Source organism: Rattus rattus, chromosome 7 (assembly GCF_011064425.1).
Source record: "Rattus rattus isolate New Zealand chromosome 7, Rrattus_CSIRO_v1, whole genome shotgun sequence".
Classification (NCBI taxonomy): Eukaryota; Metazoa; Chordata; class Mammalia; order Rodentia; family Muridae; genus Rattus; species Rattus rattus.
The window spans coordinates 66,414,818-66,432,885 of record NC_046160.1 but is presented as its reverse complement, the minus strand read 5'-3'; the positions used below and the strand labels follow the sequence as shown (position 1 = coordinate 66,432,885).

Below are 18,068 nucleotides of genomic sequence, written 5' to 3'. Positions count from 1 at the left end.
CTGTCTACTTTTGGAACTGCATTTCTGTTGCCAAGGAAACTCCTTTAAGCACAGTTTTCTAGGAGCACACTGCTGCTTTTGTTTGCCCGTGTCCTATTCATGTCATCTAAGCAGTGTTTTACATGCTCCAGCCTCCAGCCCCGAATGTTGAAGGTTTAGCCCAGTTAAGTTGCTTTTTCAAACATAGCTAACGCTTGCTAGGATTTCCTCTTCTCTTTCCTCCACTTCTCTCTCTTCCTCACATGCGAGCACCCCCTCTCCTGACTACTCCCTTTCTCTCTCCAATATGCCCAGAGCCCACCATTCAAGATTTTTTTTAAAAAAAAAAATGAATAAAAGATAGTTTTCACAAGTTGTTGATAAATTAACTTTTGACTTGAATAGTGGTAACTAACACCATAGGTTCCAGCACTAGGGCATCAGGTCTTTAGTGTTAATTATCTTTTTCACTATAAAATTAATGTAGTCATTTCCTCCTGACTCCTCTACCCCATTTATTGAAGTGCTGAGGAAAACATGTCAGAGCCTCCAGCCAGCCCTGTTGTTGTGATTAAGCGTGGTCACATGGCCCATCCCTGCCAAAAGGAGGGCCCTGAGAAAAGGTGACAAAGACAGTGATTTCCTGTCAGCAAAGAGTACGACAGGGCTGTCTAGAAGGGATGCAAATGAGGGAAACTTTCCCTCACAGCTTGTTTGATCCACTCCAGGCCAGAGCCGGCCAGCCAGAGAGAGAACAGCGCCACAATGCTGCAGGGCCAGCCCCAGAGCTGCGCACCTTCCGGACTGCAGCTCACCACTGGAGACGGAGACTCCTGGCTGGGCTTCTCTTCCTCGACCTCCGTACAGAGCCAACTGTTTCTTGGCATCATAGTCTCTAAAATCTTTCTTTTCCCCCCACCTTTTTTTTTTTTAAAAAGGGTGAATCAAATAGGACTTACAGGCTCCAGCAAGAACCATGTTTCATAGGTTGTTCCAGAGCCCATCCATCTATCTTTGCACTAAACATTCCATGAGGAGTTTTGCCTTCTCTCAAATTAAAAAGAGAAAAATATGAATTTGAGTATCCATATCGAACAGTGATTCATCAGTGCTCAAATTAATGTGACACTTAATCTAAGGGCTTTTTGAACTTTAATAAAAAAAAAAAAAAAAAAACGAACAAGTTCATTTCTAGATAGCAGTGGAGACCAGGTGGATTTTTATTCAGTTATGGTCACTTTTAAAATGACCAGATAATGTTATTTGAAATATTATAATGAATTTAAGCATATTTTTCTTATCTTAATGGAGTTTTAATGTAACATACAATTAGGATATCCAATTAATCAACTAGGAAGGACGTAAAAAATTATCATAAAGTGTGTGTGCGTGCCTGCTCTCTGTGATCATTTTTCCCTGTTTGAGTGACAACTGATCTGTTCACTTGGCACCATCAATATTGAAACGTAAAATTTGGTACTGAAATCCAAATGTGATGCCCAATTATCAAAATTAAAATTTTGATTCACATTTCTATTCTATAAGCCAATGTATAAAAAATATACCTCGTGGGTATCTTTTTAATCTTAGGCGCAGTCGAACGGCCCCAACCATGAAGCAGATAGGCAATCCGGTTCTAGGAATTCGAGTTTAGCCGTGAGAGTATCAAGACACATCTGCAACTATTTACAACAGCTCCATCCAGAGCGAAGTAAAAAGAATCTATTCCAGGGGGGTTGATATTCGTGAGTTTATAAAATATAGGCATAGCGTGATTAATCTGTTTTCTATGATCAGTTCATAGCAATGACAACATCACTTTGGCATCAGCTGTCGTAAGATAACAAGCCAAGTGTGTCCCATTTATCTTCTTTTACTCTGTATTTCTTAGTCCTTGGAATATATAATCACACTTCGCACACATTTAAAGTTGCAAAGCCTTTTAAACACATACCCAAATTCTCTACAGTAACGTTTTCCTGAACTCCTCCTTTCCCCCAAATCATTACTTCCAAACCAGCTCTTCCATTGTTGTGTCCTGAAGGCTGTTTGGGTTTTTACTTTTTAGCATTTTCGTCCATGTTTATTTGTCTATTACTTTAATCCACCCCTTTGCCTGTGTTCGCTTGGTTAACTTTCATCAACAGGAGTCTCTTGGTGAGGTCTGTGCTCCAAGTCTCTAACATTTACTTAGCGACTAAGTCACTGGACTGTAAATTAGTTCAGATGCTACAAATACTATGTTTGCAATTTTACTTGTTAAAAAAAACACTTAGTAGATATTCTTAAGAGATGATATGTATGTGTCCAATGACCTTAGCTTTTCAAAGGTGCTATTATGGCATTTTCATACGAAATGCGTATTATGTAAGTGAACATATTTCCTTTTTGCTTTTGCTACCAGGAAACTCAAACTTTATTTTTTAGCTGTGAGGGATGTTACAGGCTATGCAGCTCTGTCAGCCACACCAACTCTCCTCACAGAAGCAGTGCTAGTCTATGCCTATTTCCCCAGTTCCGGTTTGTGATTTTACTTTAAAATGTTCTTTTGAAATGAAGTCTTGCTATACTGCCCAGTCTGAATACTGAAGTTGAAGTGATTCTCCCCTCCCAGCACTACTGCTGTGTACTAGCTGCTACTGCATCTGGTATATTTTTTTAAAATATCTCGAGTATTTTCATGAAGGTTCTTAACAATCTTAAATTCACAAACATAAAAATCAATACATTTGGTGACTATTAGGCAAAACAAATAATTTTTTTAACAAACAGGACATTTAGATCAGACACTAATGGAGAAAGATATAGAAAACTTGTATCGTTTCCATAAAATGTGCAACTATACAGTAAATATATAAATAATAAATAATATAACAAAATTTTAAAGTTAAATATAAAATAATTCACTGTAAATTTCCTGGTGTTAAGGTCTTGGTGGGTATCTATTTGAGATTGTTTTCAAGCTGGGAGAGTTACTTTTAGCCCCTTGGCACAGCTAAGGGACTCACTTAAGACGCATGCCCCTTCCTGTCATCTGAAGGTAACTATTGTTCGAGTATAACCATAATCACCAGACTCCAACCTCTGACCCTGAGTGCTGAGATTGGCATTTCCTTTGGTTAATACATCAACGCAGGATTATGATGAGCCCTGCTTGGTCTGTGTTTTGGAAGTAGCATAAAAGTGCTGGAGGTCAGGTGGTCCAGGGAGGGCACACCCTTAAAGCATTCTGCAGTCAGTGGTGACTGCTGGGAGAGGTAGAACCGTGGAGCCCGGCTCTCCCATCCATGACAGATTTCCAGATCACTCAGTCTATAAAATGTGTAGGAAGGGAGGAGGTGACAGAGCTTCCTGGAGCCCAAGAATAATGTCACCTTTGATCTGCAGAAATGAAAAAAAAATGGAGCTTTTCCTTTGCAAGTGGGTTTTTAAATATTTCTCCATTAATAGTTAATGCACAAGCAGACCAGCAGAATGACAGCTCCCCGTATTATGAATTCTGGCTCCGTAACTCTAGTCCAAATAGGAGCTGAACTTTCGAAATCACGGTGGTTACTTTTGACAAATTAAATTGTCCTACTTAGAAAAGTAGAAAGAACGGAGAGAAAGAACCTGAGAGGGTGGGAGCAATTTCTCCTTGGAGGCAATTCTCAGATTGAGGAAGGAAAAACAAGAAGGGCTGATGTTTGTATTTTCTAGGCTGAAGATGCTGCCAGCATTTATTAGAAAATAGACACAGAGGACTCCTATTCAGAGGTAGGGCAGGAAAGAGAAGGGGGCAGGGGGAAGGCTGGTGGTACATCTTACCATCTCAAAACTGGGAGGAAAATGTAATTGAGTGAATAGTTATTTTTTTTTTTTTTAGTAAGAATTGAGTTGTTCTCAAAATGATGTAGTGTAAAATTAATTAGAAAGAGGGGATCTTAAATGTCAAACAATCTGAAAACAGGAAATGGCTTAAACAGAAAATGTGCTTCATATTTCACGGCTATACTGAGGCCTCTAAACTCCGTCATCTCGGATCAATGTACGCTTTGCCTATCCTAGCCCCTTCGTCCCTGTATATGTCCCTTTGTGTTTGGCTGGCTTGGGATAAACAGCATATGACAAGAAGCATCCCACTCAGGAGGTGTGCTGAACGGCTGCTACATCTGGAAGTTGAGGGTAGCTGACTTCCCAGCAGAGACAGAGTTTGAAAGCAGATGGGGAAGCAGCAGCCCCCATGGAAAGTGCTAAGCTTGCCTGAAAGGCTAGGTTCTCTCTCACCTGGCATTTCCAAGTGTGGACGCTGGGGCTCACCTAGGACAATACCAACGCGTAAATCCAGACACAACCATCTGTGCCAGGGAAGGAGCTGGGTGATGGAACACAGAGCTACCCAGGGACAGAAGAACAAGGCTCCAGATGCAGTGGATGCAGGAGAACGGCTGCCTTTGCCCATTCTTACTTCACGAGCCTTTACTGGGCTCAAGAGTTACTTTAGAAACTCCACAGTTATCCCTTTTCAATCACGCCACACAGGATGAGCCTCGTTTCCAGTTTCTATAGTTGTTTGGGGTTTGAACCCAAGGCTTCACACATGCCATCAAACATGTAAACATGTGCCCATAGTTATTCTCCTAGCTGGGATTATCGACATGCACTAGGCACACACTATCACGCTTGGCGTGTGTGTGTGTGTGTGTGGATAGTGTGTGTGTGTGTGTGTGTGTGTGTGTGTGTGTGTGATAAGTGCAAGGCATTTCTCTTGATGTTATTAATTAATTAATTTATTTATTTTGAGACAGGGTTTCTTTGTGTAGCCCTGGCTGCTGGCTGTCCTAACACTTTCTCTGTAGATCAAACTGGCTCTTGAACTCATAAAAATGCGTCTGCCTCTGCCCTCCAAGGGCTAGGATAAAAGGTGTGTACCACTACTGCCTGGCTAGATGTTAACACTTTCAATAAATGCAAAAGCCAGCAAGAGATCTCAGCGGCCCATTGGTAAGGAGGTCATGGCCTTTGACCTCCATGTGTTCAAAGCAGCACACACACACACACACACACACACACACACACACACACACACACACACACATATATAAAGATAGGTTAAGTATTATAGGTTAGAAATCCTCTGAAGTGTTCAGATCATCTTCTGGCTTGGGAGTAAGAACAATAAACATTCTCTGCTGGGAAACACAGTCCCCCAAACTCAAAACACCAATGGTGCTTTTAATAAAAAGATTGATAAAGCATTGACTGTCATGGGGGTGGGGGCTGGAAACCGATATGAATATAAAGATGCTCAAGGTAGTCTCATGGCATTTTAAAGTTAAAGACCTAGGGAGCAGAGCCTAACAAGAGTCTTTTTGAGCAATAGGCTACAGGTTCCCCTCTGGTGAGTTATTAATAAAGTGGTTTCCCCAAAACGCAGATCTGAACACAGGAATCAAATACTGACGGTGTTGTCTTGACCTGGGAAGGTCGCAGGGAAGGTCGCAGGATTCTTGAGCAAGACCTCAAACCAATTCTTCTCAGTCAGTTTCTTCTAATCTAAAAGCCATACTTCTACAGTTTTCCTCTCTCCCTATCTCCAGGATTGCTTTGGAAGCTTCCAGAACTCTGTGGCTCTCTGGGGCTCACGTTAAGACCCTTGTAGACCTGTGGCATTTTCCTTTGGTTTCTTGGTTATATTTTTGTTACAAACCAAATGCAAGGAGAATATCTGTCTATACTGAACACCTAAAAGCGGAGGCACAGTGACCGGTTGAGTCACCAATGAAAGCGATGCAGTATGGAAAATGTTTGGAGAAATACTTTAACCCAGACGTCCTGAGTGGGCGGAATAATCACCCTCAGTGCTTGCCAGAATGGGAATTCTCAGGCGAAGCACTTACCAGGAAACCACAAGAAAAAAGACAACTGCTTTCTTCATTCAGTGATTTCCTATTAATTGTGATGTAAATTATATGGCTGTGATTTTGACAAAGAACAGCAACTGTTTCAGAAAAATAGTGGCTTATAGGCAAAATACGAAATGCTTCAGGAAGAAAAGAGATGTTATTTGGCAACGTGACTCCAATAAGTTCTGAGATGATGCTTTAGAAATAAAATATTTTTCTAGCACTGAATTAATATAAATTTCTAAGCATTTTTCATATGTAATTTCCGGTCCTGACACAAGATGTGAAATAGCCTGGCTTCAGTTACATGACTTGGAAAGTGTTACTCAACAACATTATGTTGGAAAACATTTGGGGTAGTAGGGACAGCTATCCATACAGGAAGCTGAAAAGTCACTGAATGACATCAAGGCGATACAGAATTCTTCAGAGAGTCAAATGTCCCCAGTTGCTGAGTCCATAGGGAACCTTAACTGCGATGATTCTCAAGGGACAATAATTAATGTCAATCAGACTCTGTTAAAGAATATGTTTCTCTCATGAGAGGAGACAAAAGTTAAAATACTTTATTGAAGAAAGGCTACCTAAAATGGTAAAATTGAAGAAGATAACTTTTATTTGACCTTGAATATACATCTTATTCTATAAGAATTTTTAAAAAGCTAGAGGGTAGTTGTTTCTTGTCATTATACTGTTGCTGATTCTGTGGTTAGTTATTAATTTTATTTTTTATGATTCACAATCTGCTCTTTGAAATATGCCATATGCTCAAAGCAATTCAAGGATGACAACTGTCAGAATTACTCCAATAAAAATTGCTTAAATGAGGAAGATTTACGGCAGCCTGATATTTCAGTAGATCGTCCCTCTTCCTTCCCCCACAGCCTTTTCAGGGACTGTGAAGCTTACAGCCATCTCCCCAACCCCCAGTAAAAACCACATGATTGTTTTGTAAGGACTTCTAAGGCTATTTAAGTAGAATTGGTAAGAAAAAAAAAAAAAGAAACACTCTAGGTTAAGGGGGATCTAGCGGACATGGAAGCAATATGTTATAAGATGAATTGTCTGAAATCAATATAAATTCCAAGCAAGAATTCTTAAACCACCTGAAAATGCACAGATTTAGTGAGAAGGCCTACTGTACGCCCACTAATGTAGCTTAAATTGCCAGAGCCCTGTCTTTGGTAAAAAGTCAAAATGAAGGCAGATTTCTTTCTTCTCTGAGAACCTGTGAGGGGTGGACCGAATCTACGTGAATGCTCCAATCAAAGCTCATCCTGTTCGATGGTACCAGACCGTCTATGCTTCATTTCCTTCCAGTCTTTTTATTAATGCAGCTTCATTTATTGCTATTGGTCTTGAAGATAAAGCTTTGTCCTTCTTTAGAATTGCACCAAACAGGATGTGATAAAGGGAACTTTCTTGGAATTATGATGTCGGTGCAGTCTGTCAGCACACTAGGGAGGGAGATGAGTTTGAGGACGGGGAAGGGAATTCTAATAGACACCATGATACGTACAATGAACACAAAGATATCCTGAGAGAGACACTTGTCAGGCTAATCAGATCTTCCACAGCAAAGTAAAGGCAGGAAGGGTAGCTCTAACCTTGTAAAGATGCTGCTGCTGCTCCTCTGACATCATCAGGTCGTGGCTGTCCATCACGAGGGACTCCATGTCAATCAGCCAATCCCAGAGCTCCTGGTATTCTGAATCAAAGTCCAGAAGCCTGAAGATAAGGCACAGAAATGTATTATGCATAAATATAGCGTAGTTGTTAAAATCTCATATTAGAATAATATATTCTTGAGAACCCAGGATGTTCCTAGGTGAGTACTTATAAAAAGAGGACGATCCTCTGTGCGGTCACAAAGGACCAAGCAGGAACTTGGGGCTGTGACAGAGCCCCTTCCTAGGTTCTGAAAACACAACATGTAATTCCTACACTCCCTCCTGAGCCACATGGTGGCGACTACCATCTACTACCCCTTTCTAAACAAAGAAGCCATGACTATGTCCTCGAAAAGAAGCACACCATCCCTTCACAGACGGAGAACTGGAGTGCCAGTGATATGCCAAAGTCTTCCTTGTCCCAGATTTGAGGTAAAGACAATGCTTTCAAAACCCGAGTTGCTTTCTCCTTTAAATTTCCTAGATGTGGCACCTCAGTATTTATGACTAAATTATTTTCCAGATTTTCAACAATGATAACATACGCTAACAGATCCGAAACATTCTTTTTACCGGAAAAACGACTCAATCATTCATCTGTCCCTCTGCTGTCTGCCTGCCTATCTCTGCAAACATACATCCAACATTTATTGTCATGGATGAGTAGCTAGTGTTTCAACTTAACACTCAGAGATAGGCTTGAGTGACTCTGGTAAGCCAGCGAGAACCAGTGGCAGATCCAGTATTAGACAGGTGTTCCCCACAGACGTGCAGGAAACAAAGGTAAGGACAGGAAGTCAAAACAATGAATCTTTGAATAGCCAGCAATCATTAAAATTCAAAGGAGGATCACTATGCTTTTCAACAAAATAAATCATTAGAATAAGGAGCTTAAAAGGATTAATGTGATTCTCTATTGAAAGCCTGGTGAATGAGTAAAGCCCAGATTCTTCTAAAACACTGTGATCAGAAAATGAAAGTGCAGGATGAAAACTATGACTTTGTCCTCCCACCTCCAAACCATCCCTAAGAGAAATGCTACAGTTTTGTCAAACTCACTGAGCGCAGATTCCCTGTTAGTGACCCCCAGCTGTGAATGTGGATTTGTCAATGGGGTATTTCGTTTCCACTGTGCTCTTGTCTCTCTACGTCAGATTGCTTTTCAAGAAAATCTCATACTATGTACTTAATCTTAATAAATATGTCAAACAAGTTTAAGGTGGGTCTGGGAGGGGGAAAACTAGATCTGGAGCTGTCTATTTCGCTTTAATTGTTTTAGCATACTGATAAAGATCCTTGGTTGTGGAACTGATTAGCAAGTGTTCGCTTGATACCAGAGGCATGGATAGCGGATACGCACAGAAACTTCAGCAGGCCTATGGTGGTCTGAGACAATGCTTTCAAACTCAATGGAGATATGGACACAGTTGAAGGTTCTAGGACAATGAAGATACTAACTCATACTTGGGGAGGAGGCTGCAATTCTGCATTTCTAGCAAGTGTTGTTCACACTCTGAGTAGCAAGGTATTTCCAGTATATTTGAGAAATCTGAATTAATATTCCTACTCAAATATTCAACAACGACTCAACCACCACAGAAAGATAAATACACCAACAGGATTTCAAAGTCAAGTCTGTGAGTAATAAAGAACAACCACTAAGTCTACGGCCACTTAGAAATGTATCCTAAATCCTGGCTACCATTTCCTTCCCCTTCCACCTTCCAATATTTTACCAATAAAATCAAGTAAAGGTAAATTATCACCCACAAAATTTGGAGAGTAGGATCCAGAGGAATATTAAGAGCAAGAAGAGGAAGAAGTGAATTGTCAGCCCGTCATTTACGTGGGCTTTGAGAACATGAACCAAGGGAACACAGAAGGGGTGGATACTCTAATGCATTTCTTCCTTTTCTTTAGACTAAAGTCCTTGAGAGCAGATGTGCGTGAGAGGCAGGCTGAGGGGAAGGCAGAAAGCACAGAATCCTCAGCTCCATCTCCCACGAGGAACTATAGAAGGGGATTGTCTTATAAGGTGGACCTGCAGTGAGCAGGCGGGTGCACATGGAAGATGATTAAGGCTCCCTTTGACACCGTTACCTAATCTCCTCCAAGAGAAGACTCCAAGATTTCTGAAAGTTTAATGGCTAAACTGGACAGAGGTGTTTCCATGGCAACAAAGGCACGGTGAACCTAAGGACAGGGAGGTGGGGATCCAACATGTGATGCCAGGCTTCTTAGAAAACTGGTAGGATTCATGAGAATGGAGACCGGGCTTAGTCAGCAAGAATTCCTCTACGGCCTGATCAAGCCACGAGAAAACAAAAAGTAAAGCAGACACAGCTTCTCATGGGAAGCAGCTTGCCTGAGAATCCAGCTAGCCTGGACCCAAAGCTTTGTTTAGTCACTGCATTCAAGAATCGCAAGGTCATGTAGACCTTCATTTGCTCAGCTGTCGTTTTAGAGAGAAGGATGGAGGGGAACAGGAGATCTGAAAACCTGAGCACCCACTAAGACATTGCTCCCCGAGAAGAATGGGTGAATCAAGGAGGCTATCATATATCTAAAGCGTCAATGCTGATCTTAAAATTCACCCTTTTCTTACTCTCCAGCTGTTCTGGTTTGGTTTCGGTTGTCCTGATAAATAGGGTGACCGAAAGCAACTTGCCAGGGTGCAGGGCGTTTATGTCAGCTTACAAATTACAGCCCATCGTGAAGGGAAGCCAGGGCAGGAGCTTAAGACAGAAACCTCGGAGCAAGAGCTGGAGCAGAAGCCAGGGAGGAGTTTTCTGAACCGTAACCATTTAGACTGAGGTAAAATGAAATCTCATAGTAATTTTAATTTGCACTTTGTGGGGAGTGACTGAGTTAAGTTTTAACCCCCTCCCCCCATTCAATGTAAGGACACATTTGTTTATTTAAACCACGGCATATAACTAATACTCAGCTGATTAGACACCTTCTTATTCCTTTCACCCATTTTTCTACACAAAAGTTAAAGAAAAATTATGAATGAGAGAATTATTAATGAATAGACTTGAAATAAATGTAGACTATGTGCAAGATCATAAAGGTCTCCAAAACATGGAAGTTATCCACTGGTTTTTACTAGGTCTGCCAAAGTCTTTCTTCCTTAGTCTCCCTATCAGACCTTGGCACAAGCTTTCCATTGCTTGTGCCACCTCTTCAGGACATGCCTTCTCTGCAGAGGATATTTAGGTTTGATATTGCCTTTGTGAACTCTATTTCACAAGTACGTTCGTAAATGCCTTGATAACATCTTCTGGTCCTTTGGTGTAGTTAGCACCAACGTTTCGAAAAAAGCACTAAGTCAGTTAGGCTGTCTGGCCAGTAAGTCCCAAAGGGGCTTCCTATGTCTGCCTCCCTAGTGCTAGGGTTATAAACAAACGAACCCACACTGCCTTTTTATATGGTATCTGGGGACCGAATCTGCGTGCTCGTTCTTTTGCTGCAGGTATGAACTCTTCCCCTAACTCACCTCCTAGATTTCTAAACAATCTGAAAACATATCTGCCTTCTATTCTAAGACCGTGTTACATGCTCTGTAAATATGTTATAAAACAAACTCACATATGATGTATGAAAGTACAACAAAGTGACCATATCACCAAACTATTCCTTGACATACTCTTTCTATAAAAAAATTTTAAATTATTAAATTGGTTCACAAAACAAAAAGAAAATAGTTGTGCTTGTTATGCAGTGCTAGGGACCTAACTGGATGTGTGGTCACGTATACTAAGCAAAAGTTCCTCCATTGTCTCATCCCCAGGTCTCAACAGTTGGACACTCTGTTCTAAATATAATATTTTCATTTTAAGAGGTTTAAATGTTAAATCATGGGAATAAACAGTCTTCTAACTTAAAGTCAGTTTTTGCTAGACAAATGTAGGATCAGGAATGTGTTTAGTTGATAGTTATGATGGTTTGAATAAGCATGGCCTGCATGGGCTAATATATTTGAACGTTTAGTCACCAGGGAGAGTCGCTGTTTGAAAGGATTAGAGTTGTGGCCCTATGTCAGAGGAAGTGTATCACTGGGAATGGTCCTTGAAGTTTCAAAAGCCCATGCCAAGTTCCGGCAAGCTTCTTCTCATCCTGATGGTCAGGTTGTACCTCTCAATTATTTCTCTAGCACCATGTGTTGTCATGCCTGTTGACCTGCTTCCTGCCATGATGATAATGGACTAAACCTCTGAAACTGTAAGCTAGCCCCAATTAAACGAGTTGTCTTGGTCATGGTGTCTCTCACAGCAATAGAACAGTGACTAGGACAGTTGGGAAACTAATACAAACAGATAAACAGAGAGAAGAGGCAAGAGCTTGAGAAATATACAAATGTTTCTTCAGTGTCTATTCCTGTTTGGGTTTAACAACTACAGCTGGCTGCCAAAACGATTTTCAAGTATCTTGTTCACCATTCGACTCTGCCCGTGTTACCATTAAAAAAGATTCCAAGACTGTTTTTATCTAAAGAGAGAGAGAAAGAGAGAGAGAGAGAGAGAGAGAGAGAGAGAGAGAGAAGACAAGACAAGACAAAACAAGAAAAGAAGAGAGGAGAAAAGAAAAGAAAAGAAAAGAAAAGAAAAGAAAAGAAAAGAAAAGAAAAGAAAAGAAAAGAAGACAGGCAGACTATCGAATTGATTTGGTGGATTTGGCATGACCCCTGTAGATTGAATGGCAAAATATATTTGTGAGGTTAGCATAGTTTCAGAAATACTGTTTTCTTGAAACCTGATGGGAATTTTGTTTGACTAGCTACGTGTTTAATACACAAATGCATTCAGCCTTTGGTATTTAAAGTGGGCATCATTAACTCAACATTTCAACTTAAACTTTGCTTTAACGATACAATTTCACCCAAGTGAAATCAATGGGAGGTGTCTGTGAATATATGAGGCCTTAACTTGGCCCACTGAGGAATTTTAATTAAAACAGACAACTAAATTAAGAAATCATCATATTAGAGCAATTATAGGTTGAAGAGAAGATAATACTAAAATATCTGTTGTTTTTCTAACTTATGCTGAGTATTATATGTTCATATATGTGTATTTTATATGTATACATACACATCTTTTTTACATTTAATTGGTAATTTGTACTAACAAATGTCTAAAAACATCCACCTGACTATACTAAAAGTTTTATTAAATGACCCAAGTTTCCTAACATCTTCAACATATTGATTTTTTTCCCCAGATATTCACTAAGTATTCATTGTTCACATTATTTGAGCAGAGAAGTTTGCTTCTGGTTTTTAAAAAAAGAAATACAAGGAAGTGGTAAGAAAATCTTACAAAAATATAATGTAAGTGATTTACTGAAGGAAAATAATAATAGCTCAGGATCTCCTACAAGTCTCAGCTCCATACAGAATAGAAGCATGGAAGTAGGCTATAACAGTGGCATCTAGCCTGATCATAATATCATTACAGAAAAAATATAGTCTTCTAGGTGTGGAACCTGATAGGCACAGTTGCATATAGAATCTCTTTCCACTCTAAAAATATTAAAGTGTGGACAATAATTTACTATTTTAAATGAAAATTACTGAGCACCTTCCTCAGGAGACAAGAAACCTTATTTTGCCATTGATAAATAAAAAGAGAATATGGAGTGTTCTCCAGCAGTTCTCTCTGTCTCTGTCTCTCTCTCTCATATATATATGTATGTGTGTGTATGTACACACATATATATGTATTTATATATGTTTAAATATATAAAACAAATATACATATGTATACAAGAAAATATGAAAAGTAAAATCAAGATTAGAAACTTGTTAATAACTTGTCTTCCTTCCCCATAGAACACCTGTTCACAAATATCTATCATTGAAATAACAGATATAATCCATATATTTAGAAATGACCACATATATTTCTCTGAGTGCTCTTTCTATCCTTTTCAGGATTCTGTAGGGCTGAAAGGAAGTCAAACTCCTGATCATATTTTCAGATAAATCATCAAAGTTAAAGACTTCCTGAAGAGTTTAAAATAAATTTTGGAGAACAAAGGCAAACCAGACACCAGACCATTTTTAGTTTGGGGTTTTTTGTTTGTTTGTGGTGATTTTTTTGTTTTTGTTTTTGTTCTTTTGAAATGAACCTTCCATTATTGTGTGCATTGATGGGGCTCAGGATCCAGGCCAGCTATATGCATGCTGGTTGTGGCTTTAGGAGCTCACCTCTTAGTAAAAAATGTCCTCCCTACTTTAGGTATTACTAGTTATCAAATGTTTAATAGGAAATATTTACCTTTGAGTCATGACATAAGTTGAGTTAAACAAACTTTTAAGAGGACTTTGTCTCCATGGAGGCTCATCTTGTTCAAAGAGTGCTGTACTCAAGCTTTTCGTTACTTCTACCACCACTCTTATATCCTTAGGCATTATTGTACAAGTTATATCCTATAACTGCCCTAAGATTTAGTTTTGTAGAGATGTAACACAGAGGCCTTGTTTTCACTTAAGGAGCAATAGGTATTCTCAATGATAGAATACTTCTGTAGTATGTGCAAGGACTTGGGTTTGATACCTGTGCTGTAAACAACAGAACAGCCTATAGGAAAGTCTATTGGGTACTTTCTCACTGCTGTGACTTAAGAGAGGAAGGATTCAGTTTCACCCAATGGCTCAGGGAATTTTACTCTGTCCTGGCAAGAGAAAGCATGGAGGAATGAGTCTATGGCAATAGGGACACAGAGTGGAATTCCTCATATGGACACTAGCCCAGGAAGTAGAGAATTAGTACAGAACTAAAGGTGGATGTAAGACCCTCCCTCAGTGACCCACCTCTGTTCACTAGGTCTCTAGGTCTCAATGTTTCCTCAGCTTCCTAGAACAGTGCCATCAGCTGGACACCATGTGTTCAAAATCATGTCAAAGACATTTTACACTCAAATAACAAGGAGAATTTATGACAGATCTTAGTAAGAGACTGCTTCAAGCTGGTATATATTATTTATAAGACTATGCATTGATAATGAAATGAAATTTTACTTTTTTCTTTGAAGGGTGGAATTCTTGGTGCCAAACCACAGCCATCGTTGAAGGTATGCATAAAATATTCACTTCTAATTTTCCTTATAATTATTTTATTTGACATAAGTTATTTTAATGAAGTGTTTTGTTTTATTATCAGTAATTTTATAATGTGACTCAAATCCTTTGAGGAAGAAGACGGAAGAATGATCAATGACAGCAACTTTAAAATATTTCTGTTCTGTTCTGCACACTACTGTATGTTTGATTAGGTTTATCCCTTCTCAGCACCCGTCAATACACCTACTCTACAGGCAGAAGCAATATTCATACATCTTTATTAGTTACCTTTACTGATGACTAGTAACTTAGCAGTCACACCTCCCTGCAAGACAGACTTCCGACCTCTGATCTGCAGTTCATTGACACTTGGCATGGATGGGGTTGGGACGTTACAAGAAAACTACCTAAGTCTCTACACTTATGAATTCGCATGTTCAGAGAACATAGACTTGTGGTGCCAAGCGAGCGTGTTCCTCTTGGCTAGTGCTTTCTGTAGGTTTTAGCACCCAAAGTTCTACTTTATAATCTGCAGGACTCCAGTGATGATCTTGCTTTTTTTCTCCTAGGTGGCTGGGTTATACGGGCACACAACGCTGCTTCTCTGATTGGGGCATTTTGTATTTTAGTAATACTCTTAATCACTCTTGAAGGAGCCAAAAGGATCTGAATAAAACATTGATCAGCTACTTATTATATTGGGATAGAGTAAGAATCAGAAGGAGTCGAAATGCAGGAAAGATTGATGGTTTACTGAGGCTGTCTAGTGATTTAACTCATTTGTAAGCATAATTTTAACACGGTCCATGGAAGACACAGTACTTCATTTCCATGACTAGTGGATGACTAGTCAAAAACCCATGAACATATTTTATATAAACAGGTTCCGAAAATACTAATCAAGCAGAAATTAAAAGTGTTCCTTGTGTGTTTCTGGGGGCAGGGTGTTGAATGGCCCACAATGGCATTCGACTGGATAGAAACGGGGGGCCGATTGCTCAGTAACAACCCAGGAAGATGCCCGAGGCACTGAGATCCAGGGTGCTTATGTCTCTTCTCAGGTGTTTAGCATATCTTATTGCTTAATTAATTTAGAGAAACAAACCTGGTCTTTAATCAAGCAATATTTGAAATAGTGATTCATTTCTTTTCACTTGTCAATATCAGCTCTCTTGGGGGATGTCATATGTGCATTTTGTATGTTTTCACACTAATCAGGCGGCATGCCTTTTTCTCATCTTTTCTATCACACTTTTAGCCCTTTGCCATTTCATTCAGGCCATTGTGCAGGAATAACTTATACATGGTTGGGAAGAAATTGTATGCGAAAATCTGGTATGATGAGAGAATGACATTTCTATTTTCTTCAGTATACAATACAACCCTTAGCTACATCCCCCCTCACCCCTACTGCTCCAGTTTCCAACAAGCATTGTTCAATTTCCTCCGGATGCAGGGGAAGCCTTATACATGGATAATGAGATATCTTCTAAAATCTCCCTTGGGAATCCCTCCTGACCAAGCGAGCAGAGTTGGGAACCTTCTCTGTGTGCTTCTCCAGCATCAAATGCTTTGCAGCTATCGTCAGTGTACACCCTCTGCACACTTACTATCCAACAGCTACAGCCCCCCACTCCTCACCACTCTCCCACTTACTGCAATGTACACTATTTCCATGTAACCCAAATCTTCCTTTCTGTCCTGCGTCTCCCTTACCCTTCCCAGTCAGGATGTGTTAGTCAACCTCAAAAATCCTGCAATACTGGATATCTGGAATTGTGTCGGGAATTTTTAGTGTTTTATCTAAGTCAGTGGTTCCCCTTTCTTCTTTGTCTCTCGGTCCCTCCATCCAGACTTTCGAGATGAAATTGTTTGTACGGTTTTTGCATTCCTAGTATCTCACGCTACTCCCAGAGATGCAATGTTTGCATAGTAAATATTTCATTAACTGATTTTTGACATATATTTTTGTATTTTCTTATAAATCGTCACATTTTCTTGCTGCAGAAATTTGCCCGAATGAACACACTATGGTAATGATTCCCATTTTGTATACCAATAATGAATCTTGGAGAGGATAAATGTCTTAATCAAGGTTGTGTAGCCATAAAGGAACATGGTGCTACTAAAATTCTGGACTTAGTTTTTTAACCTGGTTCATGTTCTCATTGAACTTAGCTTAGAAGAACACACAGCTGTCTCTGAAGATGGACGCTATCTGTGTAGTTGGAAGTGTTCTGAGTATATCTAATATCATGGCTAAGAAGCTACAGATTTTGAATATGCTTTATTCTTTAGAAATTCTAGGTATACCAAGTACCATCATTCCTTATCTTACTGCCAGACAGCGCATCTTACTGAACAAGAGCCTCACTTTTCTGGCTAGTTGAGCTAACCTGTGACTTCTCAGAGAGCCACTTCTCTCTGACATCACCCCCTCCCCAGTGCTGGGGTTTTAGGGTTGCAAGGCCAGGCCTAGGTTTTGTCTTTAAGGTTTCATTGGTGACCATAGCTAAGACCACACATAATGATTAAATCTAGGATCTGGAGTTAACCTCCTTCTCAAACGTGTGTTTCTCCATTCCATCAGCATTGTACCTTGCTTTCAGAGTAAGGAACCATCAGCAATCTCGTGACTGACCCTCTAGACTTTGCTCCCTCGGTTGGCTCCACATCAGTTTCAACTACTTATTCATGTGAGCGCCTAGCGCATGCTGGGCAGCGCACCAGATTCAAGGAGACACACACTGGATGTAGGGACACGGCTGTGACTTCTGTATCCTTCTCATCGGTTTTGAGAACCCCACTTCCCCTCTCCTATGGCACAGCTAAATGCAGAGCTAGGATCTGACTTCATAGGTGTTCATTCAGGGAGCACTTTTCAGATTACACTGAGACATTCTGTCACCTCTCTGTGGTCTTCCCAGATCTGTTCCTGTTCTCCTGGACACAGACCAAACTGAGTTCTGCTGTCCGGGAGTCTCTGACGCGTCCGTGTTTCTAACTCGATACCTGACCACTTTGGCTATAGATTTGCCTGTTCCTACAACTAAACTCTGTGTTTTCAGGGGTAAAGTTCATCCTGCTTTCTCCTGCCCTCTCTACTTCAGACTGTGCTAGACTCTGGAAAGCACTTAAAACGGTTGGTCTAATTAATGAGTGCATTTGAGTTTTCTGAGGGTTTTGTTCCACTTTTTGGACACATTGTCTCACGACTCTTGAAGTCTTTGGCTCCAGCGAGCTTCATATCTCAGGACCCTCAGGTAGCTGAACTCACAGGCATGTGCCATACACACTGTTTTGCAAGGCTTTGCCAAAAACATCCTTGTGGAATAAAATCTCCTTCAGACAACTGCATTTTCCCATGCTAAGTTTAGATAGTATGGAATTTGCATGATGCATGGTTTTTAATAAAAAACCTGCCCAGGTACAGGTCAAACCCTTGGAGAGGAGGAAGGAGAGGAGGCG

The 18,068-nt window shown here is 40.1% G+C and overlaps 1 protein-coding gene across 2 annotated transcripts in view; it reads right to left on the bottom strand.

The window, feature by feature from the left end:
- The window catches only part of Akap6 (A-kinase anchoring protein 6), a 391,635-nt gene that overhangs the window by 113,335 nt on the left and 260,232 nt on the right, over positions 1-18,068 (bottom strand). For both annotated transcript variants that reach the window (XM_032907724.1, XM_032907725.1), the window contains exon 9: positions 7,472-7,592. In XM_032907724.1, the coding sequence (XP_032763615.1) occupies positions 7,472-7,592 (121 nt within the window). The remainder of the gene's footprint in view (positions 1-7,471; positions 7,593-18,068) is intronic.